This window comes from Palaemon carinicauda, chromosome 20 (assembly GCF_036898095.1).
Source record: "Palaemon carinicauda isolate YSFRI2023 chromosome 20, ASM3689809v2, whole genome shotgun sequence".
In the NCBI taxonomy this organism is placed as follows: domain Eukaryota; kingdom Metazoa; phylum Arthropoda; class Malacostraca; order Decapoda; family Palaemonidae; genus Palaemon; species Palaemon carinicauda.
This window is the reverse complement of record NC_090744.1, coordinates 32,785,132-32,809,765: the sequence shown is the minus strand read 5'-3', so window position 1 is coordinate 32,809,765 and position 24,634 is coordinate 32,785,132. Positions and strand designations below refer to the sequence as shown.

Here is a 24,634-nt window from a genome sequence, read left to right as displayed (position 1 = left end):
TCCCTTTGCCACGAAGGGACCGTTGCCCGTCGGGTGACGAGGTCCCCAGAAGGTGAAGTTCTAGCAGGAGTAGGAGACCGATCCCCAGAGAGGTCTAAAGAAGCTGGAGCTGTAGGCTGAATACGACGAGGAGAGTCCCCTTCGGAAGAAGAAGATCCAAAAAGGCGCCTCTTAAAACCCTTATAAGGGGATGGGAGGCCCTTGCGACGCAGCGGACGGTGAGCCTTACGGCGAAGGCGGCCACGAGGAAGATCATCAGGACCATCAGTCCTCCGAAGGGGAGTCTCAGTCAAGGCACTCCCCTTAGAGGGAAGCTGGACAGCAGACGAGCCCGAAGGACTCCCTTCCCCCTTCGAAGGATGTACGGAAGGGGGAGGAGAGCTGTCAGCACCAACATCCTCAACTGCACCTGCAGAGGATTGCCCCGCCCCGTCGGAGGCCTCTGCCACCACGACGTCGACGATAGACAGAGGGTCTACCTCTGCTATCACCGGCGACTGCTTAACGGCGGCCCCCAACTGGACAAGGTCAATCAGGGCAACCCTGGAGGGCAAGCCCTTAAGCCCCAGGGAAGCCCAAATCTGTAAAAGATCATCATTAGACAGTGAATTATCAATAACCTCCCCCGGAGGAGGAGGGGGAACCACCCCGCTATGGGAGGCGACGCCCTCTTCCCCCACCCAAGGTCGGGAAACAGAACTAGGGCCTGCGCTACCACTCAGCCGACTCTCCTTAGGAGCCGAACGAGGGGGAGCTTCGGAGGAGGTTTGGGCGACGAAAGAAGAGTCCCGAGAACCTTCCTCCTTCAAGGCAACCCCAGAAGGAGAACTGTCTCTCTTGGACTTCTTCTTACGCCGGCGGCCAAACCTCTCCCACTGGGAGGCAGACCACTCCCTGCACTCACTACACATATTTTCCTGGTCACACCGTCGGCCTCGACACTGCGGGCAAAGGGTGTGAGGATCCGTATCCGTGGCCGACATAAAGGTACCACAAGGGCGGCCGGCAATTCCAGGGCACGTACGCATAGCAATAATAAAGGTGGTCAACTTCAAACACACACACACGCTGTAGAGAAGAAGCAGAAAAAAGATTAAAGGCTGTCAACGAGGACGATGGACAAACATGTCTGTTCATCGCCGGAGCCAAAAGTGAAGTGAAGCAAATCACCGGTGTGTGTGTGTGTGGGGGGGGGGGGGAGGGGTAGCAAGCTACCCTTCCCCTACCCCCTGCTAACTAGCGCATGGGTAATTAACCCTCGTTAAAAACTATTGGCTCGTCATTTCAGCTACGCTAAAAGGTAAACCCAATGTAAATAGCGTGGTTTGTATTTCGGTTACGGAACAAACACACATTAAACAATCTCACCAACCATTCAAGTACAGTCACACCCCACTCCTTCAAAATCTCAGAATAATAATAATAATAACAATAATAATAATAATAATAATAATAATAATAATAATAATAATATGTATAACTGTTGCTGGGAGAGGGAGGTACCACAAAAAATTCTGAGCCTCACACCAAAGTAGAGCCAAATTCTTCAAAACCATCGCAAGAATTCTAAAAGAACTAATCCTAAGGAGTTTCCACAGGAGTAGCAGAGGTTTGAGAGCCAGGAAGAACAAGAATGGAGGTATAAAAGCATTTCGCCATGAGCTTGGGCATACCCAAACCAATAGAGAAACATCCCATTTAGCCTTCTTCTTATTGGAAAGCTCAGACCACTGCAGAAAATGTCACAACCTACACCTGTCATAGGGGGATGATTGCAAATGGTTATGTCCCCTACAAAAAGAACAAATAATATGGGGATTCCCAACAGGCTTACTAATGTTGCAGGCACCTGACCTTGCTCACCAGGATACCTACAAACATTGGCAAGGGCCTGCAGTCACAATACATTCGCAGACCTATGATGAGTAAGAGTCAAAGCGGGGTATAAATGTTCCAGCAGCAACAGTGTCTGTACTCATGAATGCAGACAAAAGTAGCTAGTCTGTGACAAGCTGAAGACATTTATATTTTCTATATCAAGGAACCAAAGATTTGTATATGTGTAGGAACACATTTATCTTTCATTTTTACACTATAACTTCTTTTAATGTCACCATTACAATGAAATTTAATTACCAATTGATACATTCTAAAACCAAATGGAGTAAAATCTAAAACCAAATGAAGTAAAAGGAAAGTCAACCCATAGGGACTTCATACAAGAAAACCTACCTCTGGGAAATTAACACTGGCTTCAACTTGTGATATAGGCCTCAAATTTGATAATCTCTTCTGAGAACTAGATACAGGGGTAATAAATTCATTCTCTCTTTCTGTGTCTGTTTTCCTTACGAGTGATGGTGTGTTAGATTGAAATATCTGTGGATGCACCTGGGCTATGGGCGATACCTGTGACCTCAAAAATCTCTGTAAAAAGTAAATATTTGATGCTTAAATGTGACATTGGTTATTACTTTTTTTAAAAATTACATAGATTTAGTAACAATGTAAATGGTAATCAGAAGCATAAGATATATAAATGCTAATTATGCAAACAGTTCAAGATATATGAAGTGAGCAATTAAAATTGTATCCAGTATAATACACCCAGCTCTACTGTATAGTGTCCCCTTATGAATAATAAGAAAAACTGATAAAAACAAGGTAAACAAGTGTCAGTGGCAACTCATGTCAGTCTTTTTTTGCAAGTAGAAATTAACAGTCACGTGAAATTAAGGAGGTTAAATTTACTGTATCTTCAATATCAAGTTTTGCATTGTTGACTATTTATTTACCAAGCATAACAACAACTAAAAAAATGAAAGGGCAATTATCTAGGTGGAGCAACTACTGATAACTTTCAAATGAAATAGAAAAAAAAGCATAATTAACAACACCAAGTACAGAATGCTTTGTGGGAAGCAGACATAGACTAAATTTTGTACACTTTTTTACTGGAGACTATAATCAGGAGATAAATAAGTCTCTTGAATCAGACACTGAAAAATCTATTGATTTGATGTTGTATGAAACACCCAAGAAAATCAAAACTTCTGGTAGTGTCATAAACTCTGTACTTTCACTTAAGGAATATGTGGAATCATATCATGAACGTGAATTAATTTCATATTTCTTTTTTTTGAATTTTTAAATTATGAGCATGTGCAAAATTTATCGTGACAAATTAAATGGCAGAAATGTAAACACAAGCACATGGAATCACTTCTTAGCAAAATTTGCAATAAAATCATGGAGAGAAGTACCATATCATCTAAAATTCAACTCACCCCCCCCCAAAAAAAAAAATTATAATGATAACCCTACTTCTGTACTAACCTGTGAAAACGGCATTACGGGTCTATGCTGTGCCATCATTCGCTCACTTGGGCTAACATTTTGAATACTGCTGACACCACCAGGAATGTGTAAGTTTTGTACTGCATCATTTACAGCCTTTAAATAAAACTTATATATCAGTGCAAATAGACAAACTGTATAAAATTAGGATAACATACTGTACTTTATTTTGAAATATTTTGATAAGTACAAACCGTAATAAATTTTCTTCAACTTTACATACAAAATCAAAGTCATAATGTATTCAATTCTAATATTTTTCAAGTGTAACTTAGTTGCATAATGAATATAGCTACACACACACACACAAACACACACACACACACATATATATATATATATATATATATATATATATATATATATATATATATATATATATATATATATATATATATATATTTGCATCCAAATCTATAATAAGTTATGTTACATGCAAAGGTTACAGATCCTTCAGATGTCTAGAAAAATGTTATTTTCATTAGTAAAATAAATTTTTGAATATACTTACCCGATGATCATGTAGCTGTCAACTCCGTTGCCCGACAGAAATCTACGGTCGGGATACGCCAGCGATCGCTATACAGGTGGGGGTGTACTCACCAGCGCCATCTGTGGTCAGGTACTCCAGTACTTCTTGTCAACAAGCCCTCAATTTTCTCCTCGGTCCACTGGTTCTCTATGGGGAGGAAGGGCGGGTCCTTTAAATCATGATCATCGGGTAAGTATATTCAAAAATTTATTTTACTAATGAAAATAACATTTTTCAATATTAATCTTACCCGATGATCATGTAGCTGATTCACACCCAGGGTGGTGGGTGGAGACCAGTATACATGTTAACAAAGAAGCTAAGTATCCCGTATTTCATTTTTATTAGTTATTCAAAATAACAATATAAAATAAATAAGTACCTGGTAAGGAAGTCGACTTGAACCATTACTCTGCCTTTAATAAGTACGTCTTCCTTACTGAGCGTAGCGGTCCTCTTAGGATGCTGAACGACTCTTAGGTGCTGAAGTATAAAGGGCTGCAACCCATACTAAAGGACCTCATCACAACCTCTAACCTAGGCGCTTCTCAAGAAAGAATTGACCACCCGCCAAATCAACCAGGATGCGGAAGGCTTCTTAGCCGACCGTACAACCCAAAAACAACAATAAAAGCAATCAAGAGAAAGGTTAAAAAGGTTATGGGATTATGGGAATGTAGTGACTGAGCCCTCATCTACTACTGCACTCGCTGCTACGAATGGTCCCAGGGTGTAGCAGTTCTCGTAAAGAGACTGGACATCTTTGAGATAGAATGATGCGAACACTGACTTGCTTCTCCAATAGGTTGCATCCATAACACTCTGCAGAGAACGGTTCTGTTTGAAGGCCACTGAAGTAGCCACAGCTCTCACTTCATGTGTCCTTACCTTCAGTAAAGCAAGGTCTTCTTCCTTCATATGAGAATGAGCTTCTCTAATCAGAAGCCTGATGTAGTAAGAAACTGCGTTCTTAGACATTGGTAGCGAAGGCTTCTTAACAGCACACCATAAGGCTTCTGATTGTCCTCGTAAGGGTTTTGACCTTTTCAGATAGTACCTAAGAGCTCTGACTGGGCAAAGTACTCTCTCCAGCTCGTTACCCACCAAGTTGGATAGGCTAGGGATCTCGAACGATTTAGGCCAAGGACGTGAAGGAAGCTCGTTTTTAGCCAAAAAACCGAGCTGCAAGGAACATGTAGCCGTTTCCGATGTGAAACCTATGTTCCTGCTGAAGGCGTGGATCTCACTTACTCTCTTAGCTGTTGCTAGGCATACGAGGAAAAGAGTTTTTAATGTGAGGTCCTTGAAAGAGGCTGATTGGAGCGGTTCAAATCTAGATGACATCAGGAACCTTAGGACCACGTCTAGATTCCAGCCTGGAGTGGACAACCGACGTTCCTTAGAGGTCTCAAAAGACCTAAGGATGTCCTGCAGATCTTTGTTGGAGGAAAGATCCAAGCCTCTGTGGCGGAAAACCGCTGCCAAAATACTTCTGTAACCCTTGATCGTAGGAGCTGATAGGGATCTAACGTTCCTTAGATGTAACAGGAAGTCAGCAATCTGGGTTACAGTGGTACTGGTTGAGGAAACTGCATTGGCCTTGCACCAGCTTCGGAAGACTTCCCATTTAGATTGATAGACTCTGAGAGTGGATGTCCTCCTAGCTCTAGCAATCGCTCTGGCTGCCTCCTTCGAAAAGCCTCTAGCTCTTGAGAGTCTTTCGATAGTCTGAAGGCAGTCAGACGAAGAGCGTGGAGGCTTGGGTGTACCTACTTTACGTGAGGTTGACGCAGAAGGTCCACTCTTAGAGGGAGAGTCCTGGGAACGTCGACCAGCCATTGCAGTACCTCTGTGAACCATTCTCTCGCGGGCCATAGGGGAGCAACCAACGTCAGCCGTGTCCCTTTGTGAGAGGCGAATTTCTGAAGTACCCTGTTGACAATCTTGAACGGCGGGAATGCATACAGGTCGAGATGGGACCAATCCAGCAGAAAGGCATCCACGTGAACTGCTGCCGGGTCTGGAATCGGAGAACAATACAATAGGGCTTGGTTGATCCTTGGGGCCGACGGAAAAGCCCGAAAAGCTCGACTCTGAATCTCCATACCCAGGTAAACAATGGTCTGGGATGGGACGAGCTGGGACTTCTCTAAATTGACCAGGAGGCCCAGTTCCTTGGTCAGATCCATAGTCCATCTGAGATTCTCCAGAAAGCGACGACTTGTGGGAGCTCTTAAAAGCCAGTCGTCTAAATAGAGGGAGGCTCTGATGTCTGCCAAGTGAAGGAATTTCGCAATATTCCTCATCAGTCGCGTAAACACAAGAGGTGCCGTGCTTAGGCCAAACCACAGGGCTTGGAACTGGTACACAACCTTTCCATAGACGAATCTCAGGAAAGGTTGGGAGTCTGGATGGATGGGGACGTGAAAGTATGCGTCTTTCAGGTCTAACGAGACCATCCAGTCCTCCTGCCTGACCGCTGCTAGGACCGACTTCGTCGTCTCCATCGTGAACGTCTGCTTGGTGACATAAGCATTGAGCGCACTGACGTCCAGCACCGGTCTCCAACCTCCTGTCTTCTTGGCTACCAGGAAGAGACGGTTGTAAAAGCCCGGGGATTGATGGTCCCGGACTATGACCACTGCCTCCTTTTGTAGCAAGAGCGACACCTCTTGTTGCAACGCTAGCCTCTTGTCCTTCTCCTTGTAGTTGGGAGAGAGGTTGATGGGAGGTGTAGCTAGAGGGGGATTGCGGCAGAACGGAATTCTGTATCCCTCCCTCAGCCACTTCACAGACTGAGCGTCTGCACCTCTGCTCTCCCAAGCTTGCCAGAAGGTCTTGAGTCTGGCTCCTACAGCTGTCTGGAGAGGAAGGCAGTCAAAACTTGCCTCTTGTGGACTTGGAACCCTTCTTGGACTTGCCACGGTGACTGTCTGCACGGGTACCTCCTCTGCTGGAGGTTCTGCCACGAAAGGGCGGGATGAACCTGGAAGCAGGTGAATCAACTGCTAGGGGGCGGTAAGGTTTAGTCACGGAAGGTAAGGTCTTAGCCTTACGTGCAGAAGAAGCCATGAGGTCATGCGTATCCTTCTGGAGAAGAGAGGCAGCCATCCCCTTAATTAACTCCTCCGGAAACAGACACTTGGAAAGAGGAGCAAACAGCAACTCTGACCTCTGGCAAGGGGTGATACCAGCAGATAAGAAGGAGCACAGATGTTCTCTTTTCTTGAGGACCCCTGATACATAAGAAGCCGCAAGCTCGCCAGACCCATCCCGTATTGCCTTGTCCATGCTGGACATGATCAGCATGGCTGAGTCCTTGTCAGAAGGGGCAGTCTTCCTGCTTAAGGCCCCCAGACACCAATCGAGGAAGTTGAATATCTCGAAGGCACGAAAGACTCCCTTTAACATGTGATCAAGATCTGAAGAGGACCAGCAGATCTTCGAACGTCTCATAGCCAACCTGCGGGGAGAGTCAACCAGACTTGAGAAGTCGGCCTGGGCAGAGGCAGGAACCCCCAAGCCAGGTTCCTCTCCCGTGGCATACCAGACGCCCGACTTAGAAGCCAGCTTGGGAGGAGGAAACACAAAAGAGGTCCTTCCCAGTTGCTTCTTGGACTGCAACCAATCCCCCATAACCCTCAAAGCTCTCCTTGATGATCTGGCGAGAACAAGCTTGGTGAAGGCAGGCGCAGTAGACTGCATGCCCAGAGCAAACTCGGAGGGAGGAGAACGAGGGGTTGCAGACACAAAGTGTTCAGGGTACAACTCTCTGAACAAAGCAAGGACTTTGCGGAAGTCTAAGGAGGGTGGCGAAGACTTGTGTCCTTCAACATCAGAATGAGGATCATCTAGATGAGCAGCTTCATCCTCAGAAACCTCCTCACCCGACAGTTGAGTTGTAAGAGGCAAAGGCAGAGCAGCAAGCTGAACGGCTGAATCCTGCAGAACGGGTGCATGCGTACCTGCGGATCCATCATCATGCCTCTGCTGGACAGACTGTGAGCTGGCAACAACAAAAGCAGAGGGCCGGTGTGAGGGAGGGTCTGCGGTGGGCTGAGGAGCATGCGGTGTGGTATGCAGAGCATGCTGTAAGGCATGCGGCTCATGCTGCATGGCATGCGGCTCATGCTGCATGGGATGCGGCTCATGCTGCATGGTATGCGGCTCATGCTGCATGGCATGCGGCTCATGCTGCATGGGATGAGGCTCATGCTGCATGGTATGAGGCTCATGCTGCATGGAATGCGGCTCATGCTGCATGGTATGCGGAGCATGCTGTAAGGTCTGCAGAGCATGCTGCATGGGCTGAGGAGAATGCCGCATAGTGCTGGAACCCGGCAACTCCCGATGCGGCAGCTCACGCATGTAAGCAGAAGGTGCAGCACGAACATGCGTCTGGCAGTGAGGCCTGCGCAACGGTGGAGGAGCTCTCACAGGAGGAGGGGTGTTAACCTTCTCTGCCTGATACTCCTGCATAAAAGCCGCAAGCTGAGACTGCATAGTCTGCAGCATGGACCACTTAGGGTCTACTGTGGTTGGAGCAGAGGCCTGTTGAGGGACCACTCTACCTCTCTTGGGAGGTGTGCAGTCATCAGATGACTGCGGCGAGTCCGAACTGACCCAGTGGCTACACCTGGGCCGTTGGACTAGCTCGGAAGGGACCTTACGTTTGAGCGGTCGTGAGACCTTTGTCCACCGTTTCCTCCTGGAAACCTCTTCCACAGACGAGGAATGTAAGGGCTCATTCGTCTGGGAGTGGAAGGGACGATCCTTAGCAGATACGTCCGCAACCACTGAGGATACATCTGTGCGCCAATCAAGGCCTGCCGAACCCTTTGGTCCTTCGACATTGCTTCTCCCCTAGGCTTGGGAGCTTGCAAGAGGTCCCGGACTGGGAGGACGACTGGCACGCACAGATGTATCCTCATGCGCAACACTGACACTGACACTATGCACAGCACTAGCACTAACACTTCCCACTGCACTCTTCGCTTTCAGCTCTCTGACATCTGCCAAGAGCTGATTGCGGTCACTAACCAACGACTCCACCTTATCACCGAGAGCCTGAATGGCACGCAACATATCAGCCATTGCAGGCTGAGCACTCGTAGCAGGTTCGGGGGTCACCACCACAGGGGAAGGAAAAGGTTGAGGGGCATGGGGAGAGGAAATATCCAAAGAGCGAGAAGAACTCCTCCTATCTCTCTCCTTCTCTAACCTACGAGTATATCTGAGGAATTCATTAAAATCGAATTCCGAAAGCCCAGCACATTCCCCACATCGATCTTCCAATTGACAGGATTTTCCCTTACAATTGGAACATACGGTGTGAGGATCAACAGAGGCCTTCGGAAGACGCCTATTACAAGTCCTAACACTACATCGCCTGTATTTAGGAACTTGGGAATGGTCAGACATCTTGAATTTTAGAAGTAGTCAAAGGGGGAATTCCAAAGTAAAGCAAAGATCGTTAACCAATGAATCAAATTAATACCAAAAGCTTGCTAAGCTAAGGCTAAAGCTTCCTGTACAGCGAAGGCTAAATTTCAGAGCAAATACTTCACCAAATCGTGAACAAAAGACTCCAAAATCAACAGCGTATCCATGTAGGTCTTGCCGGTGGCACGACAGAGGAAAAATTGAGGTCTTGTTGACAAGAAGTACTGGAGTACCTGACCACAGATGGCGCTGGTGAGTACACCCCCACCTGTATAGCGATCGCTGGCGTATCCCGACCGTAGATTTCTGTCGGGCAACGGAGTTGACAGCTACATGATCATCGGGTAAGATTAATATTGAAAAATAAGGGATAATGGTGCCGGCCTAATGCATGTACTTTGGTGGAGAAAACGTCCACCCTAAGTTATTCCAAGGTTTGAAGCTTTTCCATGATCATTCTAGCTGCCTATCATCTTTCTGATTCTTGTTAACATACTGTATATCAAAATAATTTCTAAAACTTATAATTTTGCTAAATTGATCTTATACTCATTGCTTTTAAAAAAAAATGAGCAGTAAAGGCCAGGCACACACCATTACACAAATGTTCAAGCTCCCTGTCCAGAGCCTTCTCATGATTCAGCCTATTCACCACACTTCTAGCTCAAAATCATGATAACGTCATGTTGGCAGTGAAATCTAACCAACAATAACTGGAGCTTCAACTACGTACTATCCCATCAAAAGGTCTAGGTTGCATCTTCATTTTCCATTACAATGAAATCATGATAACGTCATGTTGGCAGTGAAATCTAACCAACACTAACTGGAGCTTCAACTACGTACTATCCCATCAAAAGGTCTAGGTTGCATCTTCATTTTCCATTACAATGAAGTCATGATAACGTCATGTTGGCAGTGAAATCTAACCAACACTAACTGGAGCTTCAACTACGTACTATCCCATCAAAAGGTCTAGGTTGCATCTTCATTTTCCATTACAATGAAGTCATGATAACGTCATGTTGGCAGTGAAATCTAACCAACTCTAACTGGAGCTTCAACTACATACTATCCCATCAAAAGGTCTAGGTTGCATCTTCATTTTCCATTACAATGAAGTCATGATAACGTCATGTTGGCAGTGAAATCTAACCAACACTAACTGGAGCTTCAACTACGTACTATCCCATCAAAAGGTCTAGGTTGCATCTTCATTTTCCATTACAATGAAATCATGATAACGTCATGTTGGCAGTGAAATCTAACCAACACTAACTGGAGCTTCAACTACGTACTATCCCATCAAAAAGTCCAGGTTGCATCTTCATTTTCCATTATAATGAAGTCATGATAACGTCATGTTGGCAGTGAAATCTAACCAACAACAACTGGAGCTTCAACTACGTACTATCCCATCAAAAGGTCTAGGTTGCATCTTCATTTTCCATTACAAAGATAAATTTACTAGTTATACCCCATTTAAAAGACTATACACAATCCTAATCTAAATTCTCAGGGTCATTTATGACAGGTATTGTACAAAAGAGATTCAAGTGAAATTATGGTACGTACTGAAAATACTACATGATGCATAAAAGTATAAAAAAAATTTAGTGTTACTCACCTGACATACTTCAACATGAATCTTCTCAGGCAAACCAGTCACCTTGTTGACAATGCTATTTAGCAAAGAAAGCACCTGGTGGCAATTAAATAAGGTTTTTTATTAACATATAAAATGTTCCAAAACCATTCCTTCCAAGTTCATGAAGAAGAGTGACTCACATTGACAATCGATCTTACCTTAACTGTTAAAGAAAAATATTCAAGCAATAATCATCAGTATTGTAAAAATTTTCCTCAACCATTGGCACGTATAGGGAGCACGACTTGACTCCATTAAAACAATGTTTTTTCGGGGTTACTTTAAATACTAATTTACTTTTTTGTTTCTCGACCACGACCAATTTCTTTCTAGTAAAATGTATTCGAAAGGTAATCTATTAAAGAAAACTTTTGGAAGATTTTCAAAGCATTCTGATTTTTCTATATGTATTATTTTATGAATGTATAGAAGATCATTTCAATTGTGACTACTGTAGTTTTCATTTGGATGTTTTCCATCTCTTAAAGACTCTAGGAAATAAAATTACCTTTTATGTTTGGAAAAAATTGGTCAATATTAAAAAAAAAAGTAGATAAAATTTTTCTCTAAAAATTCCAAATTTTGGGAAAACGTTTTGGGAAAACTAGCTTTAGCATTTTTTGTAAATTGATTGAATAAACTTTAGCATATATCATATACTGTATAAGTATTGTATGGATTTTTAGCGATCAGTAATTTTCCTCATTACTGGGGATCATAAGGACAATTAACAAAGTTTACTTCGCACTAGAAACAAACTCTGTCACATCACGTGAAAGGTACAGTCTATCAATCAAAAAATATAATCTAATAAGACTGCTCTTTAAAAAACAAAAGTTCCGAAAATTTTTAAAATGTCAATGAGTTAACTTTTCCTAATGATAAACCCTGTCAGATGTATGCACTCTAACTAGTCTTGACAATGTCTATTGCTAATGAGTGTCAAATATCCAGCCCTCAAGAACCTTATCATTCTTAATGGCTCTAAATGGCTTTACTACATAAAAAAAAAAAATACAATAAATGACTACTATAAAGAATATGAGACCATGATATACTGTACATACATCCTATAGGTCAAATTAAAATAATATTACCTCTTTTAATGATTCTTCTAAATGTTTATCTATGTCAGATTGTTTTTCATTTATCAGAGACTTTATTTCTGAGGTGACAGATTGCAGGGCTTTCTTGTGGTCAGAAACCTTTCCATACAATTTGGTAACATCTTCATTAATTGAGGACATTCTCTCATCCAAGGATTTTTCCAGGTGACTGAAAATAAAATACATTAAATTTTGAGACATAATTTAATAACTATCTATCTCCCTACATTTTACTTTTATTAATTTCATTTTCACACCTGCAGTTGCCTATTTGGGGGCTCCTACCTTTTCCTTGAGCTTAAATCTTTCCTTCACTATCAACTTGATAATGTAGTTAGGTAGGCTTTATCTGCATAACAATGCAATCCTTGTATTTGGTACATACATATACCAAGCCATTTCCCTCAATTTTGGGGGGTAGCCGACATCTAACAAATGAAACAAAAAAGGGGACCTCTCCTCTCTACGTTCCTCCCAGCCTGACAAGGGACTCAATCGAGTTCAGCTGGTACTGCTAGGGTGCCGCAGCCCACCCTCCCCCGTTATCCACCACAGATGAAGCTTCATAACGCTAAATCCCCTACTGCCGCTACCTATATGGTCAACCAAGGCACCGGAGGAAGCAGCAGAGCCTACCGGAACTGCGTCACAGTCGCTCGCCATTCATTCCTATTTCTAGCACGCTCTCTTGTCTCTCTCACATCTACCCTCCCATCACCCAGAGCTTCCTTCACTCCATCCATCCACCCAAACCTTGGCCTTCCTCTAGTACTTCTCCCATCAACTCTTGCATTCATCACCTTCTTTAGCAGACAGCCATTTTCCATTCTCTCAACATGGCCAAACCACCTCAACACATTCATATCCACTCTAGCTGCTAACTCATTTCTTACACCCGTTCTCACCCTCACTACTTCGTTCTTAACCCTATCTACTTGAGATACACCAGCCATACTCCTTAGACACTTAATCTCAAACACGTTCAATTTCTGTCTCTCCGTCACTTTCATTACCCACAACACCGATCCATACATCATAGTTGGTACAACCACTTTCTCATACAGAACTCTCTTTACATTCATGCCCAACCCTCTATTGCTTACTACTCCCTTAACTGCCCCCAACACTTTGCAACCTTCATTCACTCTCTAACGTACATCTGCTTCCACTCCACCATTTGCTGCAACAACAGACCCCAGGTACTTAAACTGATCCACCTCCTCAAGTAACTCTCCATTCAACATGACAGTCAACCTCGCACCACCTTCCCTTCTCATACATCTCATAACCTTACTCTTACCCACATTAACTCTCAACTTCCTTCTCTCACACACCCTTCCAAATTCTGTCACTAATCGGCCAAGCTTCTCTTCTGCGTCCAAAACCAGTACAGTATCATCCGCAAACAACAAATTATTTACCTTCCATTCATGGTCATTCTCGTCTACCAGTATTTGGTACTAACCCTAATTATCAAATTTTATAAAAATCAAATCAAATCTGTTTTTTCTACACCAACTTTAACTTTCCTCAAAGCTTAGAAGGCATAGCCTATGCACCATCTTCAACCATTATTTCCAAAACTGATTTTCTCTATTCCAGTAGTGCATACTGCACGATACCCGATTTGGAAGACAACAAAAACTTTAGTGGTTAAATCACCAGCCTTGTCTTGGTCAGTATTTAGATCTGTAACAGCATTTCCACCTCTAGAATGTGTTTCTGAATCAAAATACTTGCTGAGAGTGTAGAGCTGACTGATGTGAATGAATGCAAGTTATTATAAAGTGAATTAGGAGATGAATAGCACCACACAGTCTTTAAGATTTCCCCCGGTTTTCTTAAAATTTAGAAAACTATACAATTAATTTTCCTCTAAATTTTTCCTAGAAACTTGTTTTACAAATAGGCCTATACAGTTTGGTCAGTAAAACCAGAGCAAAATTTTCAGTGTGAAGATGCCAAAATAATGCTATTTTAGTTTTAGCTCATGCAAAGACAGAGACAGAGATAATCAGAATTGTTAAAGGAACCATTGTGCTTTTAAATATTTTTATTCATTGCAATAAAACACCACAACTTACTTCTTCATGTCACTATATATCTCACGAAACTTCTTCAGCTCTCTATGAACCTCCTTTTTTGTAATATTTCTCTGCTCTTCAAGCATAGCAAGTTCATTTTCCTTTGATTGGCTGGTCAGATCCCTGACAACTTCAGCAATTGCTGTTTTTAGCTGTTCATTATTCTGAAATAAAAAAAATAACTTCCTTAGAATCACATAACCCGGTCATTAATATACTACTAATTTCTACATAATGTACTGTAATACAGTGCTAAAATACCTCTAAGAAAGTTTGCAACAATCTTAAACTAAGCCTTCATGCAGTAATCCAGTAAATTATAAAACTTGAGAAAATCCTGATAAAAGATAATGGGCCAAACAAATTAACAAACCAAAAATCCTTTTACCAAATCATTGAGAAAGCAATTAAAATATTGTTAATGAAACCTTTTCCATCTCTTTCTCAATCACCTCCACCTGATAGACTTACTGTACATGTAACAATATATATTGGGGGATGATTTATTGATACAAAATTTCTTCCCTTCAAATTCCACATACATCAGTCAGTTGGTAGTCATGTCTTAGGAGACGCAGTTACAAGGAGAAGACGTTCATATCGAATGATACTTGGGATACTATAAAAAGGAGACAAAGACAGCGAGCTGGTGTCGTTCTTTTAAGGTAACACCAAAGATTCCTCATTGGGTAAAACCCTAGTTGATGGGTCTTTGGTTACCGAACGAAGACACTCTATCCGGATGCACCGTCTTCCATGTAAGGAAGCGATCTGCAGCCTGGCATAAAGGTTCGTATAGACGGGCTTTCAGGGATTGAAGGACCCAAACCGTGTTCCCAGGAGGAGGTTGGGATCCGATGGGGGACAAGTTATCTCAAACTTTGTATGAGTAAAGGCATCAATGGCAGAGAATCCCCTGCCACGACATCAGTCACAAAGGACCAAAAGCTACGGCTTTGGAAAGTGTTATGTATTCCAGTATTGATAGTGAGGTCAAAAGAAAAGTCAGGAATGACTGGAGAGACTATTTAGACAGAAAACCAGATGAGGCTGACAAAGCTATGAATTCAGGAAGTGGCTATAGTGTAAGAATTGCTCATAGAATTATTAATGAAATCTCGACTGGAGCAAAGAAGAAGCATATACCCATCAAAAAGAGAGATGGCTCTGTTATAGCAACAGAAGATGAAGAAAGACAACGTCGGATGGAACACTTTAGTGAGGTTAAGAATAGGAGATATGAAGGGAATAATTTGATTGATATACCTGAAGCTGATGAAGACCTTGATGTTCCCATGAATGAATTCAGTGTGGTTTAAGTCGAAGCTATCCTAAAAAAACTAAAGAGATGGAATGCTCGAGGATAAGATGGAATAACTGCTGAGATGATACTGGCCGACAATTAAGTGACTCCCAGAATACAAGATCATTTTGTAGAATGTGGCATAAAGGGGCAAAACCTGATGAATGGGAGTTAGGAGTGTTAGTGAAAATAGCAAAAAAGAAAGAAAAAAAAAAAAAAAAAAAAAAAAGAGAGCCGACTGATTGCAATAATTACAGAGGCATAACACTTACCGTACATCAGTTATGAAAATATATAGTATGCTTAATCTAAAGAGAATAAAGAGAAAGATTGATGAAAAGCTGAAAGATGAACAAGCAGGATTTAAAAAATGTAGAAATTGCACTGACCAAATTTTCAATGCATAGAATATAGAAATCCCCTCAATGGCATTTGTGGACTATCAAAAAGCCTTTAATGTGCACCGGCCAATTTTGTGGAGTCCTGCATTATTATGGAATTCCTCTTAAATATAACAAATTTGTAAGTAATTTGTATTTTTCCTAGTATACAAAGCTGGAGCTATTTATAGGGTATACTTTCGGTGTAGCTGAAAGACGAGCCATGATAATTTTAGTGAGGGATTACTACCCCATCCGCTAGTTAGCGGGTGGGAGGTGAGGTGGGGTAGACTGGCTACCCCGCTCACTCACACCTCTCAGCTGAGAAACCACTTTGCTTTATGGCAGGACTTCTCAAGGGACAGGGTGACGGGGGAATTTGTATAAATAGCTCCAGGTTTGTATACTAGGAAAAATACAAATTACTTAAAAATTTGTTATTTGTTCCGACGTAGATACAAACCCTCCGCTATTTATAGGGTGACTTACTCTTAGGAGGGAGGAAGTTCTCACCAACTGGTCTTGGTCATGACCCGGGCTCCTCTCTATTTCGATCTGTAATCGATTGTAGAAGGAACCCAACCCTCGCTAAAATAAAGTGTCGATATGAGGTAATGCACGGATAGCGGTCTGTAGAAGCTCGTGTGCAAGTGGAACTAACAGTGTGGATTGTCTTCAACATGGGAACTCGAGTACAAAACCTATTGTTCTTAAGACTTACCAAATACCCTCCCTCAAAAAGGTTTTGGGATGTAACAAAGTATTATTCTATACTTAAGAGGCACAAGGGAAATGAGTCTTACCTGCAGTGAGGTGAGGTCAGCTATGCTGAGGCTTGCGGAGCTGTTTTCCCCCAGAGGGTAGAAGGTGAAAGGAAGAAAGGAGCCAGTCATTCTTATTCATTCACCCCAGACGAATGCGGGTAGCCTCAGCCCTCAACCCTCTCCTGCTTGTCCATCAAGGAGCCTGAGATATTTAGACTATTTGTTGTGCGACCACCACAGGACCGATGGAAAAGGCCTCCATGTTCCTGTGGGTTATGTCTTTGCAGGTAGTGGGCCGTGAAGGTCGATTGACGTTTCCACATGCCCACTTACAGTATCTGTGCCACAAAGTAGTTTCTTGAAAGCCAGGGACATAGCAATGCCACTGACGTTACGAGCTCTGGGTCTTAGGATGGAGGAGGATCTAGACTGAGAGCAACCTCAATAGCCTTCCAATGTCATAGGGGAAGGAAATCCTTGTGATCCTCCTCTTGACCTTCCCCGTGCTGGTCAACAGTGCCGACACACGGAGGCGAGCTGGCGTCGTTCTTTTAAGGTAACACCACAGATTCCTCACCGGGTAAAACCCCAGTTGATGGGTCTTTGGTTACCGAACGAAGACTATCCGAAATGGGATGCACCGTCTTCCATGTAAGGAAGCGATCTGCTGCCTGGCATAAAGGTTTGTAGAGAGGGGCCTTGAGGGACTGAAGGACCCAAACCGTGTTCCCAGGAGGAGGTTGGGATCCGACGGGGGACAAGTTATCTCAAACTTTGTATGAGTAAAGGCATCAATGGCAGAGAATCCCCTGCCACGGCATCAGTCACAAAGGACCGAAAGCTATGGCTTTGGAATATATTAGCATGTGGCTGCTTGGAAGATCGTGTCGTGGAGGAAGATTCCTCGGAACTCCATCGGGAGCTGCACAAGGTCTGGGAACCATTCTGCGGGATGCCATAGCAAAGCTATTGGAGTCATTGATAGGATCTTGCTTATCCCGACTTGGCTGAGGACTTTCTCACCAGAGCAAATAGGGGATTAAGCGTACACATCTAAGCTGCCCCACCGATCTTTTAATACATCTTGTTCAAGGGCCTGGTGAACGGTCGAGCGGGAGCCTGAAGTTCAGGGCCATTGTGATTATGACCACAATCGGGGACCTCACAAAGTTAAGACTTTGTTAGATACCAGATAATTCAAAGATGCTAGGAGCCCACTATCTGAGTGGTCTGTTTAGATTATCTACAAGCACATTCCTGTACCAGGAATGACGCGAGTGGATGGGGGCAACTAGCTGTCCTCTGTCAATCTGAGGCTTCCTACTGCTAGATGATTCTCTAAGAGAGGTGAATGCTGGTACCTTTCTGAATCAGGCCAACGGACAAGGAAGGAATGGTGCGGCATATGCCCACCCCCAACCCCCCCCCAACCCCCCCCCCTCTTTTGATGCATTAAAGAGAGCATCAGATCCAGAGGGAAGACGAGAAGATAAGTCTCTTTGCAGAAGCGCTCGTCTGCCACCCACCATCCGCGGTTCATCCAGCATGGGGGGGAGAGATTGCATAGCAATAATCACATCTCGAGGTGATGTGAGACGTGCAACTATTTGCACGTTCTTGCAATGAAGGGGAGGAGCCTGTCCACCCATCAACTGCTGCCAATCTGGTGTGGTTGGCCGAATAAGACCGATACCCAACGGTAAACCACTTAATCAGTACAACTTATGTTATAAGCGTAAATTTCCATAGAGATCACCTTCAGCACAGGAGACTGGACAGTAATTAGCGAAAGCATCCAACCAACCCCAAGAAGAGATTGAAACGTATCTTCAATCTATTGTTGGATGGGTAATAAGCATAAGTCTACTACGGAGTAGTAATACCGAACTGTGAGCGTGACAAGCATACATGTGTAGCTACTCTTAAAAGTCGTGTCCGGAACTCAGTTGGGAGATTCCTCCTTCTTAGGACGAAAACGTTCGTACTTCTCCGTCTCTGATCGGTAAAATAGCATTTGTATTGAATGTTCCCTACTAGGGGACAGATATGCTTATTAGAAGTTTCCGGTCAGAGTCATTGTAGGAAACTATGACTTCCGATCGGGAAAAAGAAAAAAGTGCCTATAAGAAGGCAGAACGTAAATGCCGAATGTCTGGTTACAGGAAAGTAGCCAAGTAATGTACTGAATAACCTGGTTTCAGTAAGGGATATAGCTATACAACTTAATAGAACGGAATTCTAATTGCAAGATGTATATAGCCCTTATTGGCAGAAAACTGGCTTACACGCATATGTACTTGTCCATCTGCGCTAAGGCATGCGTAATCTCTGCCTCCACGAAACGTTTGCAACGAATCCGGTTGCGGGAATATTGCATATGCGACGAATTGCAACATTAATGCCCCAGGAATTTTTTATCGCCGACTAGCTGTAATAATTTTTTGAATGAGAGCGCACGTTCTCAAACAAAATACAGTAATACCTTGAGATAAGAGCGTCCCAACATACAAGAAAATTGAGATATGAGGAGAGTTCGAAGAAAATTTCTATCCTGAGATACAAGGAAAAATTTGATACAAGGTACAGTAGTTCCCTATGCGGCCGCCAGGTGGCCGCGTGTGTGAGAGGGTGCTCATGAGGACAGCATCGCTCGGTCTTTCCCGTCGGATCTTCGTCGCGTAAAGTTATCTCCGAGCATAGGCCATATTGTTTTGTTTTTTTTACGTGTTTTTTGCGTGAATCAGTGCATAATTAATTAAATAAACAATGGGTCCAAAGCAAACGAGTGCAAAGAAGGGTAGTGAAAACAAAAAGCTTATGATGAAAATCGAGATGAAGCATGAAATAATCGCAAAACATGAGTGACGTAAGAGTGACTGAGCTGGTGCGCCATTACGAGAGGAGTACATTGATTATATGTACCATCCTCAAGCAGAAGGATGCTATAAAGAGCGCCAAGCCTTCCAAAGGAGTAACCATCTTTTCCAAGCGGCGTAGTGATATTCACTACGAGATGGAGAGGCTTCTTTTGATCTGGATAAAGGAGAAACAGTTGGCGGGAGATAGCGTGACCGAGACGATCATATCTGAGAAGGCCAGTAGAATCTATGATGACTTGAAAGGGAAGCAAGCAGCTGAGAAACGGGAGAATTCGACGCCAGCGGAAACCTTCAAAGCCAGTCGTGGCTGGCTGGATAATTTCAAGGAACGGACTGGGATACACTTGGTTGTGAGGCATGGAGAAGCAGCAAGTTCCGACGCAAAAGCCGCGGTGGACTTCGTCAAAACCTTTGCCTCGGTTATTGCCCAACATGGCTACATCCCCCAACAAGTCTTCAACTGCGATGAAACTGGCCTTTTTTGGAAGAAGATGCCCAGGAGGACTTTCATCACATCAGAGGAGAAGAGACTACCAGGCCATAAACCCATGAGGGACCGGTTAACTCTAGCCTTGTGTTCCAATGCCAGTGGTGACTGTAAGGTCAAGCCACTGCTGGTGTACCACTCTGAAAACCCCGTGCTTTCAAGAGCCAAAGGATCTTGAAAGAAAAACTGCAAGTGATGTGGCGCGCTAATGCTAAGACTTGGGTTACCCGGCATTTCTTTACAGAATGGGTTAATCTGTGCTCTGGTCCGCCAGTCAAAAAAGTTTTGGGCGAGATAAACCTGCCAATAATTTGTCTCTTGGTCCTCGACAATGCCCCTGGTCACCCTTCTGGTCTCGAAGAGGACTTTCTTGATGAATTCAGCTCCATCAAGGTCCTTTATCTCCAGCCCAACACCATGCCACTCTTCCAGCCCATGGACCAACAAGTTATTTCTAACTTCAAGAAACTGTACACGAAGCATTTTTTCAAGAAATGCTTCGATATCACAGATAACACCCATCTCACCATTCGCGAATTTTGGAAGGAACATTTCAACATCGCACATTGTTTGAAAATTATTGACGATGCATGGCAGGGTGTCACAAGACGAACTCTTAATTCAGCATAGAAGAAATTGTGGCCAGCTTCCGTCGCTGAGAGGGACTTTGAAGGGTTCGATACGATAGACCTTGATGACCCCGAACCTGTTGTGATGGATGAAATCATGTCTCTTGGAAAGTTCATGGGGCTGGAGGTAGACAAGGAAGACGCGAGCGACCTTGTCGAGGAGCATCAGGAAGAGTTCACAACAGGAATTGATCGAGCTACAGGAGATGCAACATTCGGAGGTGCTGCAGAAGCTCAGTAGCAAGGTGGAGGTGGGAGATGAGGGCAGCCTTTCTACGGCAGAAATAAAAGACATGTTAGCGAAGTAGCAGGAGTTTTCTAATTTTATGGAAAAGAGGCCCCCAGACATGTTGGCGAGTGGTCATGCGTTAGCCTTGTATGACGACACTTGCGTGCGTCATTTTCGCAACATTTTGAAGGGGAGACAAAAGCAAACATCCCTAGATAGGTTCCTTTTAAAAAGGCCGTCAAAAAGTGCGGGTGAAAGCGAGGCAAAAAGAGCCAAGCAGGAAGAAGGAAAGTAAAAAAATGAAAACAAAATGTAGAATTGAGTTTAGTGTAACATACGATTAACATTTTATTTTTAGGTGTGAATACAGTAAGCTAATTTCATTTAAGTTAAATTTAAAGTTGAATTTCATTTAAGTAGAATTTAAAGTTAGGGTTATGTTACGTAGTGTTACAAAAGTGTTGCGTACCGAACGTATTGCAGTCAAGTCTCTCTCCTCCCGGTCCTCTCTCCCTCCTCCTCCTCCGCACACACTGCCGTTAGCCGCTACTGTCTGTCTCGAAGGTAAGAACTCCATAATAATGTTACATTTCATAACCAGTTCATAGCTATTTGTTATTTTGTTAGCGTAGGATGTTGATTACAACCATTAAAACCATGTTTTTCCTCTGTAATATACTGTTTTTAGGGTTTTTTTCAGAGAGTGGGAACGGATTAATTTGTTTTTTGTTATTTTATATGGGAAAAATTTATCTGAGATACGAGCAAATTGAAATACGACCTCGGTCCCGGAACGGATTAAACTCATACCTCAAGGTATTACTATATACAGTTATAGAAGCGATCATTTCTCCTTTGGTTTGCCCCTCCTCTTTATGGGAGGGGCTAGCCAGCGTTTCAACACAGACAAGGATGTCTGGTTCCCTGTGGGCGGGGTTTAAAACGTTCGTAAACGTAATGAAAAGTTGCCCACGCTGTTGCTATTGTTCTAAAACGTAAGCTAACACTGTTCCTTCGGGACTAATTGTTCGAGACAATAACCCTGTAAGGGTAGAATAAAAAGTCTCAGAAGCCTATCGTGTAAAACGATAAGTCATTGTACCCAAGGTACAATGATGGGAGCACCTGACTTAATCAAACGGTAGAACTCGAGTTTATGACAATAAACTCACAGTTTTGTCTTGGATAGAGCGCAGGCTGCGGGAAGGCTTACGGCCTATATGAAGTTTTAACAATACCCCGTTGAAGTTCTGTAAAACTTCTCAGGTACGAGATTCTCCCGAAAAGGGTGAAGTCTCGTATGTGGGGGTTTGGTTTGACAAGACCAGACATAGATTGCCATCGACCGCTTACCCGAAGGAGTTGCCATCGAACGCTTTCTCGCTAGCGAGAAAACTACTGTCTAATTCAGGCAAGGCCTGCCAGGGGAAATGAATTGGAATGAAAAGAATTTTTCGTTCTCCGCTAATTTCCGTCTCAGCAGTTGAGGGTTTCTCGATGACGAGAAAATATCACAAACCGGCTGGTAACCCAACCACTCGAAGTGGGAGGGTAGTGGGAGGGTAGAGGGAAGATGACGGTGGTAGCCTAGCTTACATAGTGATCAGCTGGGAGTATAGAGTGACGTGACAAGTTGCGCTACGCTGGAAGATCCATCCCCCATCCCGTGGGGTGAGGTCGACCATAGAGTTATCAAACAAACTCTGAATGGCGGGAATCGAAAGATTCAGCACGACAAGAACCCAGAAGTTCTGAATTTATTTAGAGAATTCCTTTCCCACGCCCCTAAGAGATCGTGAATCTATTTCGAGCTACCCTAAGGGATCGTTGTGACGAGAACCCACAGGAACTCTGTCGCTGATTCCTGATGGAATCTTCAGGAATCGTGTCATGTTGCGACAAAAAGCATGATCAGAACCCAAAGGAACTATGTCATAGTTACCTGTAGGAAGACAGAAACCCCTAGGCAGCAGGTATCCCTCAAGGTTTAGGAATCTCGGCAAGTTTCTCAATACTCTTGCCTTAGGGAGGCTTCCCGGCAGGCAAGATCGGCACAGGCTTACCTTTAGGGATAGGATCTGGGTGTAGTCGAGTGGGCGACTGCTGTCTCGGCGGTGATGGAGGCCTATGAGACTGAAGAGATTGATGGGTGTCTCTCCTTAAAGGAGGGTTACCCCCTGCCACCAAAAAGGTTGAACGGTAATTCATCCGAGGACGAGATAGCCACCGAAGAGAGGCGGGTTTGGATAAGCGAGGATGTAAACCGCGAGAACCTTCTCTTGACTGAGATGTAAGAACGTCAAGAGCCGGCTCTTGGAGAGCGTCGAGCGGCGCTGTTCTGTCGCGTGACATATCGCAAGGAAGAGCTGTGTCAGGGGGGGGGGATATCGCAAATCACGATTGCATGCTCTGTCAGACCTCGCGCGGCTAGGAACCTCATCTCTAACTCCCGTTGGGATGGGGGCGCCCGAGAGTTTAACATAGTGTTGACTGCTCAGGTCAAGATAGCCGCACGCGCCAAGATGGCCGCGGGACCTAAGGTGGCCACCATAGACTTGCTTGCGTGCTTCAACATAGAGCTGATTGCGCGCGCCTAGATGGTCGCATGTGGAGAGTTGCTCGTGTGCGCCAAGTTGGTCGCACGCGCGTGAACACTCCGCGCGACGTTGATTGTGCGCACCAAGTTTATCGAATGCTCCATGCGACGTTGATCGCGCGCCCAGTGTTGGTTGCGCACAGCAAGTTGGTGGTTCGCGCGCATAGGATAAGTCGCATGTGCGAACGCTCTGCGCGACGAGAGTCCGAAAACTCTGTCATAAGAGTAGAACTCTTGGTGACTAGTTTCACGAGAACCAGAAGGTTTAGCGTGATCACGTGAACACCTAGAGGTCGCGCGCTTAGGAGATAACTCCTTGCTACGATAACCCAGAGGTTCAACGTAGCGCAGGATGCGCGAGCGCAAATGCTCAAAACGATGAGAGTCCGAAAGCTCTCTGTCATAGCAGTAAGACTCTTGATGACGAGGGTCAGAAGAACCTGAAGGTTCAGCGTGTTCTGTGTTGCGAGACCCCAAAGGGTCAGCGCAACGAGAAACCAAAGTTCCTCTGTCACGAGACACTGAAGTGTCAGCGTGACTAAAGGTACAAGAACCAGAAGGTTCAAGCGTAGCGTTCGGCACGAAAGCCTACAGGCTCAGCGATAATGATGTTCCGAGCGTAAACTGTGTTGCGAGACCCCAAAGGGTCAGCACTATGGGAAACCGAAGTTTCCCTGTCACAAGACACCGAAGTTTCCCTGTCACAAGACACCGAAGTTTCCCTGTCACAAGACACCGAAGTGTCAGCGTGACTACAGGCACGAGAGCCTGAAGGTTCAGGGTAACCTGTGTTGCAAGACCCCGAAGGGTAACGCAACGGGAAACCGAAGTTTCCTTGTCACGAGACACCGAGGGGTCAGCGTGACTGATGGTACGAGAGCCCGAAGGATTAGAGTAATCATCGTCTCGGGCTCAGCGTAACTTAAACCCAAGGGTTCCAAGTCGCGTGAATTCAAAAGTCCAGCGCGACAGAGGCCCGAAGGACTCGGGAGGTTTGTTCTCATAAAGAAGAATGTCACTTAAGACAAGGCTCTCGCTCCGCCCCTGGAGGAGAACCATAAGCGTAAGGAGGGACCGCCGATGCCCAGAGGTGGTCTTCTCTCGTGAACGAGACTCATTCCCCGAAGGGGAAACCTGTTTTGGAGAGAGCTCTGCCACCACCCCTGGTGAATCAGCCAACTCCTACAAGTTTTCTCTT

At 44.2% G+C, this 24,634-nt stretch overlaps 1 protein-coding gene across 1 annotated transcript in view; it reads right to left on the bottom strand.

Moving 5' to 3' along the window:
• Nucleotides 1–2,128: 2,128 nt before the first annotated feature.
• LOC137659716 (putative leucine-rich repeat-containing protein DDB_G0290503) overlaps nt 2,129–24,634 on the bottom strand; it is a 92,608-nt gene continuing 70,102 nt past the window's right edge. The window contains exons 6-11 of the mRNA XM_068394536.1: nt 14,170–14,333; nt 12,077–12,254; nt 10,959–11,033; nt 3,337–3,453; nt 2,233–2,427; nt 2,129–2,149 (exon numbers count right to left, since the gene is read on the bottom strand). Of these exons, the coding sequence (XP_068250637.1) occupies nt 2,129–2,149; nt 2,233–2,427; nt 3,337–3,453; nt 10,959–11,033; nt 12,077–12,254; nt 14,170–14,333 (750 nt within the window). The remainder of the gene's footprint in view (nt 2,150–2,232; nt 2,428–3,336; nt 3,454–10,958; nt 11,034–12,076; nt 12,255–14,169; nt 14,334–24,634) is intronic.